The sequence below is a fragment of the Ostrea edulis genome, chromosome 5 (genome assembly GCF_947568905.1).
Source record: "Ostrea edulis chromosome 5, xbOstEdul1.1, whole genome shotgun sequence".
In the NCBI taxonomy this organism is placed as follows: domain Eukaryota; kingdom Metazoa; phylum Mollusca; class Bivalvia; order Ostreida; family Ostreidae; genus Ostrea; species Ostrea edulis.
This window is the reverse complement of record NC_079168.1, coordinates 32,230,606-32,252,068: the sequence shown is the minus strand read 5'-3', so window position 1 is coordinate 32,252,068 and position 21,463 is coordinate 32,230,606. Positions and strand designations below refer to the sequence as shown.

The 21,463-nt window shown below is 37.1% G+C and overlaps 1 protein-coding gene across 1 annotated transcript in view; it reads right to left on the bottom strand.

The window, feature by feature from the left end:
• LOC125651219 (poly [ADP-ribose] polymerase tankyrase-like) overlaps positions 1-21,138 on the bottom strand; it is a 59,544-nt gene extending 38,406 nt beyond the window's left edge. The window contains exons 1-19 of the mRNA XM_056165803.1: positions 20,708-21,138; positions 14,239-14,326; positions 12,866-12,970; positions 12,604-12,726; positions 12,438-12,515; positions 11,945-12,108; positions 11,504-11,613; positions 10,253-10,359; positions 9,356-9,512; positions 8,989-9,200; positions 8,807-8,906; positions 8,155-8,276; positions 7,913-7,951; positions 7,547-7,648; positions 5,997-6,146; positions 4,374-4,595; positions 1,451-1,565; positions 714-889; positions 306-391 (exon numbers count right to left, since the gene is read on the bottom strand). Coding sequence (XP_056021778.1) covers positions 306-391; positions 714-889; positions 1,451-1,565; positions 4,374-4,595; positions 5,997-6,146; positions 7,547-7,648; positions 7,913-7,951; positions 8,155-8,276; positions 8,807-8,906; positions 8,989-9,200; positions 9,356-9,512; positions 10,253-10,359; positions 11,504-11,613; positions 11,945-12,108; positions 12,438-12,515; positions 12,604-12,726; positions 12,866-12,970; positions 14,239-14,326; positions 20,708-20,781 — 2,330 coding nt within the window. The 5' untranslated portion in view covers positions 20,782-21,138. The remainder of the gene's footprint in view (positions 1-305; positions 392-713; positions 890-1,450; positions 1,566-4,373; positions 4,596-5,996; positions 6,147-7,546; positions 7,649-7,912; positions 7,952-8,154; positions 8,277-8,806; positions 8,907-8,988; positions 9,201-9,355; positions 9,513-10,252; positions 10,360-11,503; positions 11,614-11,944; positions 12,109-12,437; positions 12,516-12,603; positions 12,727-12,865; positions 12,971-14,238; positions 14,327-20,707) is intronic.
• Positions 21,139-21,463: the final 325 nt, after the last annotated feature.

The window sequence follows — 21,463 nt, the reverse complement described above, 5'->3', positions numbered from 1 at the left end:
AAGTTTGACAGTCCAACAGGGCCTTTGTTTACAACATTCTTGGGTTGCGTTCAACATCGTAGCAGCTAGCCTAGGTATGGTGGCCGATTTGTGTCATTTTACAATTTGTCATCGTTTTGTAATTTTGATGCAAAAAGTAGCTAATATTATAATCATTTTGTCGTCTTTCGTTATTTTGGAATGTTGTTGTTTCACCTCGAAATAACAAAAAAGACGATAACGTGTAAAATGGCACAAATCAGCCACCATACCTAGCCCCGAGGCTAGCCGCTACAATCCACAGCCCTGGTGTATCCATCACTTACAGTGCTACTGTATTAACCACGCTCACTGTGGTCCCTTTCTCTTTGTTTACATAATAATCTGTATCAGCCTTTGCTCCTGCGTCTATCTAAAATACAAAATCATGCGATTTATCAACATCTTCATCTCCCTACGAAACAAAACGATGCAATTTATCAACATCTTCATCTACCTACGAAACAAAATGATGCGATTTATCAACAATTTCAGAGTGGAAATCTTGTAAATAAACATTTTCCTTTAATGAAATAACCACAAGTTAATTCAAAGATGATACCCCCCCCCCCCCTTCAGTTTCTCTGACAAAGTGACCTAAAACTACCCCTATATTCATCAGTTGTCTATGTACACCACACATTGTTGACATTCTGGCGATTTCCAGCCAGCTTTCTTCCTTACGGAACACTTACCAACATTTTTACAATTTCCAGTAAGTTATGGGTGACAGCCAGAGCGAGAGGGGTCTTTCCATCGGTGTCTGCACTCTCTAAGTTTAGTTTCTGTGACAAGAAGTATTTCATACCCTTTCCCTCCTTATCCCACTTCGCTGCTGCCTGGACCATAAAATGTCCCGGGGTGTACAGACCTATAATATTTACCAAAAGGTCAAAACACACATTCCACATATCCAATGTTCCACACACCTTTTAAAAGTGTCAACAATTTTGGCGATTGTAAGTTAGATGATTTACTTATTATCTACACAAGAGGCCTACAGGCCTTATCAGTAACCTCAGTATTAATCAAAGGCATCACTCGCCCCTCAGCAACAGTATAAAACAAGATGTTCTTAAAATGTAAATGACTCTGAAAGTGCCAATACCGATGAAAGACTTTACACAAGGCACAGGTGAAAGGTTAAATTGACCAATTAAACAATTAACTATCCATCCCATAAGGCATCACAAGTGATGTGTCCCCATTATATGTGCCTAATGAACACACCCAAGCTAGCCACAGGAATTCACAATTATCCAGGTAAGGAACAAGTGGAAATAATTATACGCTTGTGTGATGGCGAGTAAGCACTAGGTACCACTACATCAAGAGTGGAAAACAATGAGATACGTTTTACAGGACCCCAATTTCACTTCTCGAGATCAAGAGTCACACGTATACGGGGAAAAAATGCAGTATACATAGTTACCATATTTTCCTTTGTCTTTTTCTTTTTCTTTCACACACTGGTTACATTTCACCTTAGTGATTTCAATAAGTGTCTTTATGTAATCCAAGCAGTACTGGACTCCATCTTGATTTCTCTGAGAAAAAAAGAGAGAAAGAAACAAGATACATTTGGGAAACACTGATGCCCCCATACGGCAGCAAAGTAATTGTGGTACCAAAAAAAAAAAAAAAGTCTTGTCACAAGGATTACACAATCATGTGAAATATGAAAGCCTATCACCATTCATTCAAAAGTTACGGGCAAGGTTAAAGTTTATACGGACAAATCATGTGAAATATGAAACCCCCATCACCATTCATTCAAAAGTTACGGGCAATGTTAATTTTTTTGCGGACAAACAAACAGAGAATACAGACAGACCAAAAAGTATATGTAACTCAGTCTCAGATCATGGGGGTATAAAATGTTTACATCATTATTTTTCTAATTTATCAATCCTGTCTTTTAACATGAATTTTAAGTAAACAAGAGATGTTTGTAAAACACATATGCCCCCCATGGTGCAAAATTGAAAAGGGTAATACACACACACATTATTTAATTGAGAGTAGTATCATCAATTCAAAATATTGAGCAGACAATATCTTCCTATGTCAAGAGTGGATTGACCATGTGACCTAAAAATCAATAGGGGTCATCAACTCCTGAAGATGTACCAGTGTACCAAGTTTGATGTCTGTCAAGCAAAGGGTTCTCAAGATATTGAACGGACAGTATATTCCTATGTCCAATTTGACCCTTGACTTTTGACCATGTGACCATAAAATAATTAGTAGTCATCTTCTCCTGAAGATGTACCAGTGTACCAAGTTTGATGTCTGTCAAGCAAAGAGTTCTCAAGATATTGAGCGGACAGTATATTCCCATGTACAGTTTAACCCTTGACCTTTGACCACGCAACCTCAAAATCAATAGGTGTCATCTTCTCCTGAAGATGTACCAGTGTACTAAGTTTAATGTTTGTCAAGCAAAGGGTTCTCAAGATATGGAGCAGACAGTATATTCCAATGTCCAGTTTGACCCTTGACCTTTGACCATGTGATCTGAAAATCAATAGGGGTCGTCTTCTCCTGAAGACATACCAGTGTACCACGTTTGATGTCTGTCAAGCAAAGGGTTCTCAAGATATTGAACGGACAGTATATTCCTATGTCCAGTTTGACCCTTGACCTTTAAACATGTGACCTCAAAATAAATAGGGGTCATTTTCTCCTGAAGATGTACCAGTGTACCAAGTTTGATGTCTGTCAAGCGAAGGGTTCTCAAAATATTGAACGGACAGTATATTCCTGTCTAGTGTGACCCTTGACCTTTGACCCTGTGACCTCAAAATCAATAGTGGTCATCTTCTCCTGAAGTCGTATCAGTGTACTAAGTTTGATGTCTGTCAAGAAAAGGCTTCTCGAGATACTGAGCAGACATTATATTCCCATGTCAAGTTTGACCCTTGACCTTTGACCATGTGACCTCAAAATCAATAGGGGTCATCTTCTCTTGAAGATGTACCAGTGTATCAAGTTTGATGTCTGTCAAGCAAAGGGTTCTCGAGATATTTAACGGACAGTATATTCCTATGTCCAGTTTGACCCTTGACCTTTGACCATGTGACCTCAAAATCAATGGGGGTCATCTTCTTCTGAAAATGTACTGGCGTACCAAGTTTGATGTCTGTCAAGCAAAGGGTTCTCTAGACATTGAATGGTCAGTATATTCCTATGCCCAGTTTGACCCTTGACCTTTGACCATATGACCTCAAAATCAATAGGGGTCATCTACTCCTTAGGATGTACCAGTGTGCCAAGTTTGATGTCTTTCAAACAAAGGGTTCTCAAGATATTGAGCGGACATTATATTCCTATGTCCAGAGTAGATTGACCCTTGACCTTTGACCTTTTGACCTGAAAAACAACAGGGATCCTCTTCTACTCATAACTAACCCACATATGAAATATCATTATCATCAAGTGAAAGGTTCTCAAGATATTGAGCGGACAACACATGGTCTACAGACCGACCGACATACCGACCGACCGACAGGTGCAAAACAATATGCCCCCTCTTTTTCAAAGGGGGGCATAAATATAGTATAAATGATAAAACTTACATGAACATGGTTAACAACAGATGAGAAAAACTAATGGTTCATGGCACATGATAATACAGTGTGCCACGGGGGTACATGATACGCCCGTTTGGCATTGCATTGTACATGATGCATATCTAATTATGTTTGCATCTCAAGACACACCTTCCACCAAAGACCCAGCAGTTGACCAGGTGTGGCTATTTCCCTTTGTATACCCATTAAAACTCTTTAAAATGAGGTCACATAGACCTACATTTGGGTTGAGGATCATCCCCCCCCCCCCCCCCCCCCCCAACTGACCTACATGTAAGTTTGATGGTCCTAGACTTCAGTGCAAGATATTCTGATCTGGACATGATTTGACTATGTATAGCCATAATATTTGAAAGAGAGATCCCCCCCCCGAATCCATCAATTGCCCAAGTTTGATAGTCCTAGGCTTCAGTGTGCAAGATATGATCTTGACACGATTTGAGTATAAATTCCATTCAATAAAATTAATAGATGGACAAGTCAATACCTTAATATGACCCACTGCACAGTTTATTATAAAATTAACGCGGGTTTACAGCCCTTGATAAAATTTACACAGGTTCACAGCACATGATAAAATTTACACGGGTTCACAGCCCATGATAAAATTTACACAAGTTCACAGCCCATAATAAAACAGTTCACAGCCCATAATAAAATTTACACAGGTTCACTGCCCATGATAGAACTTGAATGGTTCACGATAAAACCAACACGATTCACAGTGCATAAAACAGGCATAGTTCACATAATTACACTTACATCATGCCTGCGTTCTTTCATGTAGTCCTTGTACTTCTCACAGGCCAGGAGGAGTGGGGTGAAGCCTTGATCATCATACTCGTTGACCATCTGTTGGAGAACGCCCAAGGCCGACTGGAAAGACGACTGTTTCTTCAGACTAGGCACTTTGGTGGTGGGGGCATTCTTCACGCCATCCATTCTGTCATCAATGCCATTTTCTTTCACATCATTCTTGGAAGCCTGAAGTGTATATCAAACAGGGTAATGTTAGATTCACTATAGCACCAACAAGTTTTATTGATAGTTGAATACATATATCTGCATTCACGCAAAATAGACTCACAGGCCACATCATTCACTCAGTACCTTGTTGATACAGAGATAAAGATTTGGAAATTTGGCACAAACCGGTATCATGAATTTAAATCTATAATCCATATTCTGAACTTTCCAGCGCCCCTACAGAGGTGAGGATGTTTTCTAAAAACCTGACGGCACTAATCCTATGGCTTTGAATGCATATTCTGCCCACCACAATTGCAATCAATAGCCTTGACCTTTATAATCAATAGAATATGACAACTTGCCATGAGAGTTTGATGACCTCCCCTCCCTCAGTGCAGTGGTTTCTTACTCTTGCTTGCTAGGTAACACACACTAACAAATGTTACCATATTTTGTTTGCAAAGCAGGACATTCTCTCACAACAAAGCAGGGCATTCTCTCACAACAAAGCAGGGCATTCTCTCACAACAAAGCAGGACATTCTCTCACAACAAAGCAGGACATTCTCTAACAACAAAGCAGGACATTCTCTAACAACAAAGCAGGGCATTCTCTCACAACAAAGCAGGACATTCTCTCACAACAAAGCAGGACATTCTCTAACAACAAAGCAGGGCATTCTCTCACAACAAAGCAGGACATTCTCTCACAACAAAGCAGGACATTCTCTCACAACAGAGCAGGACATTCTCTCACAACAAAGCAGGGTATTCTCTCACAACAAAGCAGGGCATTCTCTAACAAAGCAGGACATTCTCTCACAACAAAGCAGGACATTCTCTCACAACAGAGCAGGACATTCTCTCACAACAGAGCAGGACATTCTCTCACAACAGAGCAGGGTATTCTCTCACAACAATGCAGGACATTCTCTCACAACAAAGCGGGGCATTCTCTCACAACAAAGCAGGGCATTCTCTCACAACAAAGCAGGACATTCTCTCACAACAAAGCAGGGTATTCTCTCACAACAAAGCAGGGCATTCTCTCACAACAAAGCAGGACATTCTCTCACAACAAAGCAGGGCATTCTCTACCAACAAAGCAGGACATTCTCTCACAACAAAGCATACATCTATTACAGCATTCTACAAACATCCTTGGTATTTTTGTGTAACTGGAATTTGTTTCACAAAGTATTTTGGAATTTCTATTGATTTTGGCATAAAAAACCAATAGGGATGCAAATCTTTATGCATTTGTTTAGAAAAGGTAGAGGATCAAATTTGATTCTTTGATTCTTCTAAGTAAGCAAATATATGTTTCACAGCTTTCTTCCAATAATGGTTAAATTACGAGTGTCATAGGGGCATGCTGAATCGAGTTGAAGACATTCGTAATTACTGAATAACTCACTTCTTTATGAAAAGTCCTCAGAAGAGATGCCAGCTCCAAGCTAGTACAGTGCATCGTCAACAAGTGCAAAGAGTTCTGTCCCTTGTCATTCTTCTCCGTCGTGATTGTTCCCCCTTCCTCTATCAAAAACTTCACTAACTTTGTGTTTACCTGTGATAAAGTGAGACATTATGAAATCACTATTCATGGGTACCCCTTAATTTAAAACTTTACTAAATACAGTCTACATGATGTGTCAGTATAAGTAATCTTATACCCACTAAACATGACCTTGAACAATGATCATGATGCATCCAGTTGTCTCAAAAATCAGACAATGAATGATTGTCATGACATATCTGGTGGTCATGGAAATCAGGCATAAAGTAAATAGAGCATCTTGAACGAGTGCTTATGGCATATGAAATTTATGAAATGAGTTGCCGTTTTAATATTTCCTGAGCCTTGGTGAGCGATATAATTAAACCCAGTAACGAATTTCATATATGCCATACACATGAGTGCAAGATTTAATTTATCACACAACTATCAATAAACGCATGTTTTAGTTACTTTCCATTTCATGTGATTGTTTTCATTTCGAGGTCAGCCTGACCTCAATGCATCGTCTGAAAAATGTCCTTGAATACAAGAAATAAGATCTAAAGATAAATACATCAACGTGATAGCTAAATTGAAATTTTAATCTTTAAATCTTAATATGAAGTGATGTCATTATATTACAACAAATGAAACAGGAATAATTATGATAGACTTGAATAATGTTTGTAGTAAAACTAGAAAGTTGACAATTTTGTATCTATGTCGGTACACACAATTTTGCATTTTCATGTTGTTATTGTTTAACATCATCTGCTCCGTCACCATTTGGGGAATTAAACTTAGCCCGTCGCTTGATAGTTCTGCTTGAAAGTCAATGCTGCTTATTTCACTTCATAAAAAACAAACTCATCTTGGAACAACTTTGGTTACAATTGCATTCCCCCAACAGTCAATTTTAACAGTCACCAACTTCAAAGGATGTCACGTTGTTTTGTTTACGTGGCGCATGAATACATGTGATTGACCTACATGATTTGTATAATTATTAACCTGTTCAACGAGTTCATATCGTTTTTCCGAACCCGCATTATGAACTCGGAAATGGTACAGTTGTGTAATAAATTATAATAACACATTTTCAGGTTGTCCTGGAAATTGGACATAAAACATGACACTGGGTGATTATGAAGCCACGTCATACTCCCACCTTCTGACATATTGGATATGAGATACAGTCCATGCATTACAGCTATGATTCCAACAAAAATATTTCATTTCATCAGTCCCCAACTTTTTATCTTTTCTAAATGACCTTGTGACTTTTATCTTTTTTAAATGACCTTGTGACTTTTATCTTTTTTAAATGACCTTGTGACCTTTATCTTTTCTAAATGACCTTGTGACCTTTATCTTTTCTAAATGACCTTGTGACACTTCCCTTTGTGCTACATCTATGCATTATTTTTTTTTCAGGCCAGTAAATTTCCACCAGAGTATAGATACCTCACCTTCGCGAGGGCCAACATCACAGCCGTTTGATTGTTGTTAGTTTTTGCTTTGAGGTTACATCCTGCTTTCATCAGCAGTTTAGCAATGTTAACAGAATCATCCTGGAAAAAAAAAGAGAACCTTTATGTAAATTCAATTTACATAAAACTAATTATCTAACTCGAAAATGCTGGGAGAAAATGAAATGCAAAAGTATCACTTATCACGAATTGTATTAAATTTTACATACAATATTCTATTCACATATTTCATATTCACAATTATGAATTATATTCATTGCGCATTATATATCATAATCATTACATATAACATTCATTACACATTACGTATTACATTCATTAAATATTACATGGTCATACATGTACCTCTTTGCTGTTTGATGAATTGTGACACAAATGATGCAACTGAAAATTAAATGTCATCACATTTTACTGATGGTGCAATGAATACCTGTGCATTAAAACACGATAATTATTGCCTTTCAAAATTGCACATTACAAGGATCAAAATAAATTACCAATACAGAAGCCTGAGTCTATCCAAGATAGAAAGTGTTTATTTTTACAAGAATACTTCAAAACTTTACCATTGTCTTTGCAATACTTACAGCGTTAAACCCATCGATGTCAACAATTGTAGGGTCTGCCCCTTTATCCAGAATGTAGGAGACCTGTTCCAGAAGCCCTTTCTCTATCTTACTACTGCAGGCTATACTGATCAGGGTCTGCCCTGGAATAACACAAACTCACTGAGATACCAAACAGAAATATTACAAACTCACTGAGATACCAAACAGAAATATAACACAAACTCACTGAGATACCAAACAGAAATATTACACAAACTCACTGAGATACCAAACAGAAATATTACAAACTCACTGAGATACCAAACAGAAATATAACACAAACTCACTGAGATACCAAACAGAAATATAACACAAACTTGCTGAGATACCAAACAGAAATATTACACAAAACTCACTGAGATACCAAACAGAAATATTACACAAACTCACTGAGATACCAAACAGAAACATTACACAAACTCACTGAGATACCAAACAGAAATATTACAAACTCAATGAGATACTGAGAACTTATACCAAAACAGAAATATTCCATTAACTCTCTGAGATGTTAAATAAATCTGTATTTTAGACTATGAGAAGTAACAGCTGTTTAATGAATAACTATCAATTACACTAGGTCACCTTAGTGACTCAGGCGACCCAACAAGAATTTAGCATAATCACATACCTGTGTCATTTTTAAAATTCACATCAACCCCAGGCATCTTTAGTAAGAAATCCACCAATCCCATGTGTCCCTTCAGATAAGCCACACCTACTGGGGTAAGCTGAGGGATAAAAATAACATTAAGACACAGAATCACTGCTTCAAAAAGATCGGCTGTTTATAAGTTTTAGTCATACATGTACCTGCCAGTCATTGGCCACCGTGGGTTTAGCTCCTCCCTCATTGACAAGCAACTTTAGAACAAAATACCATCCATACGCTGCTGCATAATGCACCAGAGAATTTCCCGAACTATCCACTCGGTTAGGGTCTGCACCCAAATACAACAGGTATGATGCCACATTTGCATTGCCATTCATGACTGCATGTGTTAGAGCTGTTCGCTTGTATTTGTCTGTAAGAACGAAAAGCATTAGATTGCTTCACTATGTAATTAAATGCACATCATACATAGTCGACATCGATACGTAATACAATGAAAGTACAATGAAAGAGAATAGCTGTTGACATCGACATGCAATACTCTGACAAAGATATTCATTATCATACCTAGAAGTTCCACTGTGGCTCCCCCATCGATGAGTCGTCTGACAACACCAAGATGTCCATGAGCTGAAGCTAACATCAAGGGAGTTAACTTGTCCTTGCCAGCTGATAGGGACTTGTTGATGTTGGCACCGAATTTCAGAAGCACATCCAGTACATCCTAAAATGTCAAGCACAGACACGCAGTTCTCATTACAGAGTACACATTCAGTACATCCTAAAATGTCAAGCACAGACACACAGTTCTCATTACAGAGTACACATTCAGTATGTTCTAAAATGTCAAGCACAGACACGCAGTTCTCATTACAGAGTACACATTCAGTATGTCCTAAAATGTCAAGCACAGACATGCAGTTCTCATTACAGAGTACACATTCAGTATGTCCTAAAATGTCAAGCACAGACACACAGTTCTCATTACAGAGTACACATTCAGTGCATCCTAAAATGTCAAGCACAGACACGCAGTTCTCATTACAGAGTACACATTCAGTACGTCCTAAAATGTCAAGCACAGACATGCAGTTCTCATTACAGAGTACACATTCAGTACATCCTAAAATGTCAAGCACAGACATGCAGTTCTCATTACAGAGTACACATTCAGTACGTCCTAAAATGTCAAGCACAGACATGCAGTTCTCATTACAGAGTACACATCCAGTACATCCTAAAATGTCAAGCACAGACACGCAGTTCTCATTACAAAGTACAAGCTTGAGGTATCTTCCGAGATGTTTTACCTGCTGGGTGTAAATTCTACCAGACAGACAAATGGACAGGGAGATGCAACTGTCTCCTCCATTACAGAATTACTATTTTATAAATCATTTCACCTGAAGCAATAATTTCATTTCAAGATGAAGGACCTAAAATGGTAAAACCCTAGATACTTACAAGGTCTCCATTCTGAGCCGCTATGTGTATTGGACAAACGGACTCCCATGTAGGTCTGTTCACCCCACCTTCTCCCCATTTAGAGACCAGCTGATCATCCGTATTCACTAAGAGTATTATACATCACAAGAATTAAACCAAATGATAGTTGTTGTGATCTTGAAAACTAAAGGATGACTTTTTTTTTTTTTTTACAAATAGGGAGGGGTAAAGAAAGAAAATTCATAAAATCAAAAACAAACAAGAGGCCCAAGGGCCATATCGCTCACCTGAGTCACCTTGGCTCATATTTAAAGATTTTCCCTATATACATGTATTTGTATGCAAAACTTTGATCCCCCCCCCCCCCCTTGTAACCCTATCCTACCCCTGGGGGCCATGATTTTAACAAACTGAAATCTGAAATATGTCAGAAAGCTTTCATGTAAATGTCAGCTTTTCTGGCCCAGTGGTTCTTGAGAAGAAGATTTTTAAAGATTTTCCTTATATATTTGTATGTAAAATTTTGATCCCCTATTGTGGCCCCATCCAACCCCGGGGACCATGATTTTAACAAACTTGAATCTGCTTTATGTCAGGAAGTTTTCATGTAAATTTCAAAAAGTCGAAAATGTGAAAAGTTTACAACGACGACAGACAAATTTTGATCAGAAAAGCTCACTTGAGCCTTTGGCTCAGGTGAGCTAAAAATTAATTAAACAAGATGTATTTGTGAAACACAAATGCCCCCGATAATGGTCAATTCCAAAGATGGCCAAGGTCACAAGGACAAATATCTTAGTACCAGTAGAAAGATCTTGTAGTAAGAAATGCTTATGTGCAACATGAAAGCTCTAATATTTACCATTTAGAAGTTATGACCATTGTCAAATTTATTTAAAGTAGGTCAAATGTCAAGGTCAAAAGGTTAAGTACCAATGGAAAGGTCTTGTCACAAGGAATACTCATGTGAAATATCAAAGCTCTAGCACTTACTGTTCAAAAGTTATTAGCAAGGTTAAAGTTTTCAAAAAGTAGTAAAACTCCAAGGTCAAGGTCACAGGGTCAAAAATGTTGGTACCCACGGAAAGGTCTTGTCATAAGGAATATTCATGTGAAATATCAAAGCTCTACTGTTCAAAAGTTATTAACAAGGTTAAAGTTACAAACAAGATGACAGAATGACACAGGACAAAAACAATATGCCCCCTCCCCGATCTTTGATCTCGAGGGCATAAAAATCAATCATGAAAATTTATCAGATATCCATACTTGATTTAGCTTTTTTAAGAAGGATTTCAGCATTTTCACTCCGACCAGCGTAACAGGCAGAGTGTAGAGGAGTAACCTTTCTCTTCGTCACATCATTAGGCGTGGCTCCTCTAAATAAAAGAGACCAGATTTTCATACAGATCAAACCGTCTAATCCAATACCTGTGTATTACAAATCACTGTAAATTCCGACCCTACTATCATCCCAAGTGATTGTTTTCCCCAGTTCTTCACACCTGTCAAATCTCTCAAGTTTTGCTGTACGTGCATGAAATATTTTCATGTGTCAAACTCATTAAACACCGATAAAATTTGATTTTCTTAAGAAGGCATGACACATTAAACAAATTTGTCATGAATGTAAACTACACAATCAGTACATGTATAATACAGTGGCGGTGTTGGAAATCTGTGACAAGGTGTTGTTCCCCCTTAACTTACTTCTTCAGCAACAGTTCCAGGGGCCCTGTTCCTTTACAGGCTGCTGCAAAGTGAATCGGCTTCCTCCCATACTTGTCGTCAATGGTATAATCTGGTTCTATCGAAAGCAGTTTCTCCAAGTATTTAACATTGGGGTTTATACAAGCACAGTGAAGGGGAGTTATCTAGAGAAAATCAAGAAGAAAAAAATGTACTTGTTGAGAATTAAAAAAATCATTTAATTATTGTTAAATTAACAATGATACAACTATTCTGAAAGATCAAGAAATTTTGTTTATAAAAAAAAACTTAAATGAATGTGGAGAATATCAGATCTTATATTGTGGCCAAAACGATGAACTCAGCATCCTATTTAAACTTCAACTATCTTTAAAGATTTTGCTCACAACTATAAATCGCCGAAGAGTTCACACAAACAAAAGACCGTTATGTAAATCAATTAACGTAACGGTGTAAATCTCAATCAGAAGATGCCCTATATTAACATACACACCATAGCATTATCAATTGGCTTTTTCCTGACCGAAGCACCTCCAAATGACTTGAGATCTTCATTGGTAAAATTCAAAACCTGAAACAGAAAAGCTACCACATTACCAACTATTGTGACATGGTGAGAATTTGCAGGTAACTTAACGAGTACAAATAGTTCTAGTTACATCTCTGTGCAGGAAATTGAAGCCATATCCACCATTTTTAAAGGCATCATCCATTAGTTTCGCTGAAAGTTCCAAGTGACCTCGGCTAACAGCCAGATGAATCATCTCCATCAGCTCCCTATCCTAAAGATATTCATGTTTGTGAAAGAAGGCAACAAACCTGACTCTTTTTGAAAATCTTCATTAACATTTCAATAGAGTAATGTATATAATTACGGATATTTTCCAAGTTTTCTGATAAACTAAACAGGGAGATAACTACCATATTGTCCTTTGTCAGCTGTGCAAAAGCAGTAAGGGTTTCTTTTTTCACACCACTCAACAGACAGTGTTTAATCCGGAAATCATATTCAGGGTGTTCACTCTCCTGTTGCATATAAAATAAAACTGTGAGTACAAAATATTCAAAAACTTGATCCTACAAAAAAAACTACATAGGATATTTGCATACAATTCTGATATATATATATCTATCTATCAACATCATCACAATAAAGTCATTTAAAGAAAACAGTTTCAATCCGCCATTATATTCCCACCCTTACAAAAGTGATCACAATTACAATTTATATACTAGAGTCTGCATTAGTTCCTGGAATCAGACCAAATTCTCTCTTGATTACTGAATACAATTCAATTCTATGATCTACTTCATATAAATTGGCCAGACTTCATTTTGCTGAATTATCTAAATACCATAACTTTTTTTGTATCTTAACCTTTAATTTGGGTGCATAAAAATTCGCACCCACATTCGGGCATTTGCATACCGTATTCAAAATGGTTAGCAAGAATACCGGAAACGATACATAATACATCCATCATAAGCTAGCTTATGTAATGTACATAATACGCCCGTCACAAGTTTTTGTTGGGTACATAATATGCCCGTCACAAGCTTTTGTTGGGTATATAATACGCCCATCACAAGCTTTTGTTAGGTATATAATACGCCCATCACAAGCTTTTGTTAGGTATACAATACGCCCATCACAAGCTTTTGTTGGGTATATAATACGCCCATCACAAGCTTTTGTTGGGTATATAATAAGCCCGTCACAAGCTTTTGTTAGGTATACAATACGCCCATCACAAGCTTTTGTTGGGTATACAATACACCCCTCACAAGCTTTTGTTAGGTATACAATACGCCCGTCACAAGCTTTTGTTGGTTACATAATACGCCCGTCACAAGCTTTTGTTGGTTACATAATACGCCGTCACAAGCTTTTGTTGGTTACATAATACGCCCGTCACAAGCTTTTGTTGGTTACATAATACGCCCGTCACAAGCTTTTGTTGGGTATATAATACGCCGTCACAAGCTTTTGTTGGGTATACAATACGCCCATCACAAGCTTATGTTGGTTACATAATACGCCCGTCACAAGCTTTTGTTATGTATACAATACACCCATCACAAGCTTTTGTTGGGTACATAATACGCCCGTCACAAGCTTTTGTTGGGTATATAATACGCCCGTCACAAACTTTTGTTGGGTACATAATACGCCCATCACAAACTTTTGTTGGTTACATAATACGCCCATCACAAGCTTTGTCATCTAAAAATAGGTGTATAAGACATCTTGTATCATAATATGTCCCATCTAAAGATAGGTGTTAAAGACTCACCAACAAAAATGCAGAATTGCCCTGTCTGTTACCACGGGCAGTGTTCAGTTTCCATACCGCTCTAACGCCAAGTGATGCTCTGTTGTAGCTACAAAAAAAATGGCAGATACTGTCAAAACCGTCATCCAACAAGCCAAACGGCATTTCCTCACAGTACAAACTTGACATCAATTCCTTATACACTGAATCTATATTTCGTACATGGTAATTTGATTTATTATCTTTAAAAATACAAGTTTTCATGTTAGATATAAAAATCAGTGTTTTTATCAAGCAATAAAATACAACTTAACATCTTAGGTTTGTAACTATGAAGAATATGTTGCATGTGTAATCAAGTGCACCGCCTTGGCACACGATACGCCCATCAGATGTTTCATCGTCGCAAGCTACGGATGAAATGTATGTTCCTCCCCAAGGTAGAGAAGCGTACATTTCAGCTGTGGGTTGCAACAATAGTCTAGTCAATCTAGCAAATCACCTCAAAGTAATTGCAACAGAAACAAACTCGACGGAATTTAATAAACAAAAGCGTGATTAACAACATACAAAAAATCGGACAAAATCGGACAATGGGAAATATTTAAAATTTAGACTTAAATGTTTTAGTAAACCATCGATAATTTGTGATGTTTACGGCACGCCATACACGTAAAGGGGAGTAACTTAACTGTGACAGTCATCGGAATAAAGTTATACACGACGATCTAAAGTGCATGTAATAAAACCGCGATTAAACAGCTTAACAGTTGTATTAAAAAGGTGATTTTAAGACCTTCTATATACATACAATATTGCGCAGCATCTCATATTCTTTGCCGACTTCCATTCCCGGGAAACTTTCGCGAATAAAGCTTCAAAATATTTTGTTTGACCCTCTACTGAATTAATTTTAATTATAAAACACAATATTTACTTTAGAAGTTATGAATAATCAATTATAAATGAAATCTTAAAGAATTAGTGTCAATTTACAAGGGGGAATTACGGTTGTTAAAAAAGAAAGTATGGAAAGCCATTCGGGTTAAAAGTTTCAGTTATTTTGTATCTTCATCATTTGAGCAAGCGTTTTGTATTAAAAACTTTAATAAAACTAAGTAAGTAAAGTATTTTTGCTTTTCTTTTTCAAATTCAGGTTTGGGAAGTCATTCATGGGTAATAATGATAATAAACCATTGATAATATAAATAATAAAAATCAATGTAAGTAAACACTTGCGCATAGTATCATGATTTGATGTAAAATCAAGTAGTTACTCTTTCTAATTAGTCTTGGGCTCACAACCTGCGGAACCACATCTCCTAGCAGCATGCGAACAGCGCGCTAGACCGCCCGGCCATCTATTCAAGACAAAACTTGTTTTCGATGACGATGGAATTCTCGACAAGCTGGCACACGATCATTGAGAATGGAAATGGGATACAGTTATTTATCGTAAATTTTAGAGAATCATACAAAATGCACATTGTGTTTGAAATGTCTATATATAAAGCACAGAAATAGCAACGAACTCTGAAATAAACATAACTGCCCTAAGGGACGAAATCAATGTCGGATGAAAATTTAAATTCAATTAGTTAGGGGGAGGGAAAAAAACTCCCGCAAGTATCTTTCATCCGACATCGATTACACTTTAGTGGAAAAAGGAAAAAGACAAGCGACTGTTGAATACCACAAAATATTTAAATCATATTAATGAACATTTAATAGATTTAATGTACACTTTCATTTGTGAATAAACAGTAGAAAAGGTATACAGAGTGTTATTTATAATCGTACGTTTCTTTTCTTGTTATTCGATTAGTTTCAACATTTGTCATATTAAGTTTTAAAGGGGGGTTGGGGGGGGGGGGGGGGGGGGGGGGTTCTTGGTGAAAACTATGTGAACTTAGTTTTTTGTGAGACATTGAATTTTTGATCTTTCCCCTAAGTGAAGAATATTGTTAAAACCAGACGTCTTTTTAGGAAACGAAGTCTGTCAATCCTTGCCCTTTCTACATGCATTCACAGGATGCGACACAAAGTCAAGAATGTTCGGCATCGGAACAGGTCCTGTATAGTCAAAATGTAGACAAATCGCGTAAAAATTCTGTATATGATTAGTTTTTAAATGGAGGCAGGCTACTGACAAACAAGTTGATGGTGAAGGGGTTTCAACTGTTTCGTTTAAAGTCAGCATTTCGCGAATTGTATGGTCGTTATAACAATCTACTTTGCCAATACAACCTATCATTGAGTCAAATCTGTCTGACTTGTTTCATATAGATTGTTAGGCCATTTTTGGCACAATGATATTGAATAAGGGTAACTCCGTTTGCCTTATTAAGATATAGAGCTCACGGCGGGTGTGACCGGTCAACAGGGGGTGCTTACTCCTTATAGCCCATAGGCACCTGATCCCACTTCAGGTATATCCAGGGGTCCGTGTTTGCCCACCTCTCTATTTTGTATTGCTTAAAGGAGTTACGAGATGGATCACTGTTCGTTATCTTCACCTTCCTATATGAGGATTTCATTGAGAAAAAGATATATTCTGGTGTCGATGTCATATCGACTTTGTACGATGGAATACCATAGAGACACTTATAGGAGATTTGCTTTGTGAAGAATTGTCTAACACAATATCATTTTTATAAGTTCAGTCATTGCCACTAACTACTAACTACAGCTGCAGAAAAGGAGCACTGCAAGATTTTTTTAAGTCATAGAGTGGACTAAAGAAATGATTAATTTGGATCCTTCGAATTGGGGCTTAATTATCACTGCTTTCAGCAATTCTTGTATCCGTTAAAACTAAATTACAAGTCGCGCCAGATAAACTTTTGAACGTTTTTCGCTGTAAATGCAAGGCAAATTGTGACACTAGCCGTTGTACTTGTAAAAACATGGACGGAACTGTACTGCAATTACTCAAATGATCACTTATATAATTATCAGGCACGTAGCAATAATGGCTCTACACCTTTTATCATTACATGCAAAGTTGATAAATTTTTACGTACAGAGGTCGATTTTTAGACAGATTGGTTGCCCTCCCTCCTCTTTTTTTTTTTTAAAAATAGCATTGTCGTGAACTGTACACAGTGGAAGTGTAAAATTGAACTGAGAGAACAACCTTAGCCCCCCCCCCCCCCCCCCAAGAAGGATTTTTATAACTTTGGATTAAAATTTACTTGTTAATTTTCAGGTAATATTGTGAAATTATCTTCACATCTCCACCCCCCTTTTTTTACGATGCTGCGTGCCTGATTCATTTTGCTTTTAATTCTATGTGTCCATTGTTTTTAAAACAGATTACTCCTGAAATTCTCGGTATTAATTGCACAATAATTTGGATAGAACTAAACATCAAATACGGCTATAACCCCCCCCCCCCCCCCTCTTTCCCAAACTCTAGAACTTGACGAAGTGCACGTATTAAAGATTTCTTTATAAAATCGAAGAAACTGAACCTTGTTTCGTCATAGATGTAGTACAAACTTTTAAAACTAAGCTTAATAAAGAATTTGGTAACGTAAGCTTTACTATACACTGTTTGTTTTAAAATACTACATGTATTTATGTGAAACATAGGACCGGAATGGTAAGCGCGCCTCCAACTTCCGATGTAAGGGGAGTAACTGCAAAAATGTAGGTCATCTTTTACAGACCATTTTTGAAGGGGCACTTGTTTTGTGTTAACAGTTTATTTTAATGTATAAATCTTCATGTGGTAACTCATATATGCCTAATGGACAGGAAAAAGTATTTTCTTCCAAAATCCAGTTTTTAATGATTTTTGTTGGAAAATGAAGATTACATTTTGGTGCAGAAAATTTAGTTGTGGATTTGGACGTTTTATTCTTAAAAAATCACTGTCATCTCTTTTATAAAACAGTCATTTCCTATCATTTCCAGTTTTTCACTATTTTTGTTCTAGAAAAAGGTAGGTTTTCCTACCTAAAATGGTATTTTTCATATATATTGCCAATAATCTATATATCTTACTTGTTGAGCAGTTTTTAAAATAAATCCTAACTTCAATTTTTTAATTGGTAGACTCAAATGTATGACAAAATGTGGGTTTTCTTCTTAAAATTTCAACCTTTAACAATTATATTCAAAAAAGCAAGATTTTACCCAAAAATTAGTCAAAGAAAGAATATATTCTGCTGTAAAAAAAAATTAATCGAACATTTCCAGGTTGAAATTTGAGATATGAAACTTATTTTTAGGGCTGTTCCAGAAATGATCAAATGGGGGGGGGGTCGGGCGGCAAACGATATTTTTTTGTGTGGGTGGTCGTACTTTTTCATATTTTAATTGGTCTGTGGTTGGACTGTTAAAAAAATATTTATTATGGGTAGTGGGTAGTTTCTATTGTTTTATTTTGTGCCACGTGGGTGTTGAGTTTTCAGAATATTTTTATTGTCGCTCTTGTCGTGTTGGTTACAAAACATCGGAGGGAAAATTGAAAACGTGCTTTCGAAATGCTACTTTCGAAATCGGAAATAACATAGAACTATTCGAGTTGTCGCTCTTTGCAGCGCATAACTTTCCATTACGGCACTCTTCAAATTAAAGGCGCGTTTAGTAGGGTCCCTTTGGACGTGATGGCGGCGAACTCTGTTCTGTAGATTATCACAGTTCACAGTGCATCGATTTTGGGAATATTTTGAAACCAATAGGTATTCCGTTTTCTAATAAAAATAGGCAAACCTTAGTTGATTTATACGAGGGTACCGATGCGTTATATTTATCAGTCAGTGTGATGGTGATTTAGAGGCCTCCGGGCGCGGGCTCCATTAGAAGACCAACGATTCGTGGAAAAACATATCCATACCCATTTCATGATAATAGCATCGTTTGGACTCCCAATCTTTCCAACATTCCCGCCATAGATGCCTTTGATTGTTGATGTGACATCGTTTCTTCAGAACTACTGTGATACAATGTCGCACAGGCATTACCGCGTCATTGACTAGAATGTTTGTCCCGAAAACCTCGCGAGATTTGTCCCGTTTTCATTTTTAAAAATATTTTTGTGGTGGGTCTGGTTAGTTTTTTTTTTTTATTAGATGGGTCATTGTAAAATGAGTTTATTAATTTGATGGGTCATGGGGTAATATTTTTTTTTTTTTTATGGGTGCTTGGTATATACAAAAGGTGCCTCCCGACCCCCCCATGTATTTATTTCTGGAATAGCCCTTACTGTATCTTACATAAAATGGACATTTTCTTCAATTTTCAGTTTTTAGCGATTTTCATGAAAAAACACATCCTTTTACCCCAAAATTCCAATTTTCCCATGGAAATACAAAAGCCGATTTTTAATATGTTGTTTGCATGTGTTTTCTTGCATGAATAATCAAAATTTCATTTCTGTTGCAATTAGTTTGAGGTTTTGCTCATTTTTGAGCTAGATTGACTAGACTATGCAAATGTTTATTCATGTCAACTTTTGTTCAACAACTTCTCAATATATCTCTTGAATTGTTCAAATAACTAAAGAAATGATATTTCAAAAATATTAACTAAATCCTTTATAATTTCATGAACATTTTATTTTTGTTAAACAAGAGTACCGCAAACATTACATACACCTGATGGACCTGTAAGCACATTATCCACTCTGAATTGATATCATACATATTCTGAATAGAAAACCCTTAAAGTAGGTCATGGTGCACCAATCCATCTGACATGTGAACTGATTATTTATTACTCTGAGAGGGAGATTATGACAGAATGTCAGTGCAATATCTGTATCCATGAAGAGAAAAGTGAAATACACCCACCTTCCTGTGTCTGAGAAAAGTGAAATACACCCACCTTCCTGTGTCTGAGAAAAGTGAAATACACCCACCTTCCTGTGTCATTTTGAAATACACCCACCTTCCTGTGTCATTTTGAAATACACCCACCTTCCTGTGTCATTTTGAAATACACTCACCTTCCTGTGTCAATGTGAAATACATCCAACTTCCTGTGTCAATGTGAAATACACCCACCTTCCTGTGTCAATGTGAAATACACCCACCTTCCTGTGTCAATGTGAAATACACCCACCTTCCTGTGTCAATGTGAAATACACCCACCTTCCTGTGTCAATGTGAAATACACCCATCTTCCTGTGTCAATGTGAAATACACCCACCTTCCTGTGTCAATGTAATATACACCCACCTTCCTGTGTCTGAGAAAAGTGAAATACACCCACCTTCCTGTGTCAATGTGAAATACACCCACCTTCCTGTGTCAATGTGAAATACACCCATCTTCCTGTGTCAATGTGAAATACACCCACCTTCCTGTGTCAATGTAATATACACCCACCTTCCTGTGTCTGAGAAAAGTGAAATACACCCACCTTCCTGTGTCAATGTGAAATACACCCACCTTCCTGTGTCAATGTGAAATACACCCACCTTCCTGTGTCAATGTAATATACACCCACCTTCCTGTGTCTGAGAAAAGTGAAATACACCCACCTTCCTGTGTCAATGGTGGAGAGCAGATAAGGAACACAGCCTGTTTTAAGACGTTTATTGTCCCGTTTATTCATATCAGCATAAATCAATTTAGCTGCCTCAATGTTGTTCTTCTCTAGAGCGACGTCTAAAGGGGTCCTTCCATCAACAATCGATCGCCTTTTATCAATCTGGAAAAAAAAAAAAAATCTTTAAAACATTGAATTACAACACCAATATTAGCTGCACAGACAACCAAAAATATCCACTACAGCAATTCTTTAATGCATACTCAGCGGTCCCCCCCCCCCCTTAAAAATGCCCAGTAACAAACTGCTTTGTATGAAACATCATACAAAGAACAAGGTATAATTGTATACAGTGGGTTTCACTTAATCAGATTTCGCACATTCGGATATTTCGGCCAATCTGATATAATATTGCTGCACTGAACCATTTTCTATATATTCCTTTATATTTTATTCTGATAAGCAAAGTTTCAACATCCGGCTAACCTAATAGTAGAAAAACTCTGTAATATACAATTTCGGTCTCTATCCTTACAATTTCACACCTTTAGACCCTTAATTCATTGTTTATACAGATAAAACAGTTTCACAGGTGAGAAGTCACTCAGATTGCTCCCAAGCACTTGCTAATTTAAGCTACCCACATCAATTGCATGCCCCACAGCAAGTTACCTGGACGGGTAAGCTAATTAAGGGGCTTGTGTTTATGGACAGTTTTGTCTTGTGTCATGTACCTGGCAGCATGGGG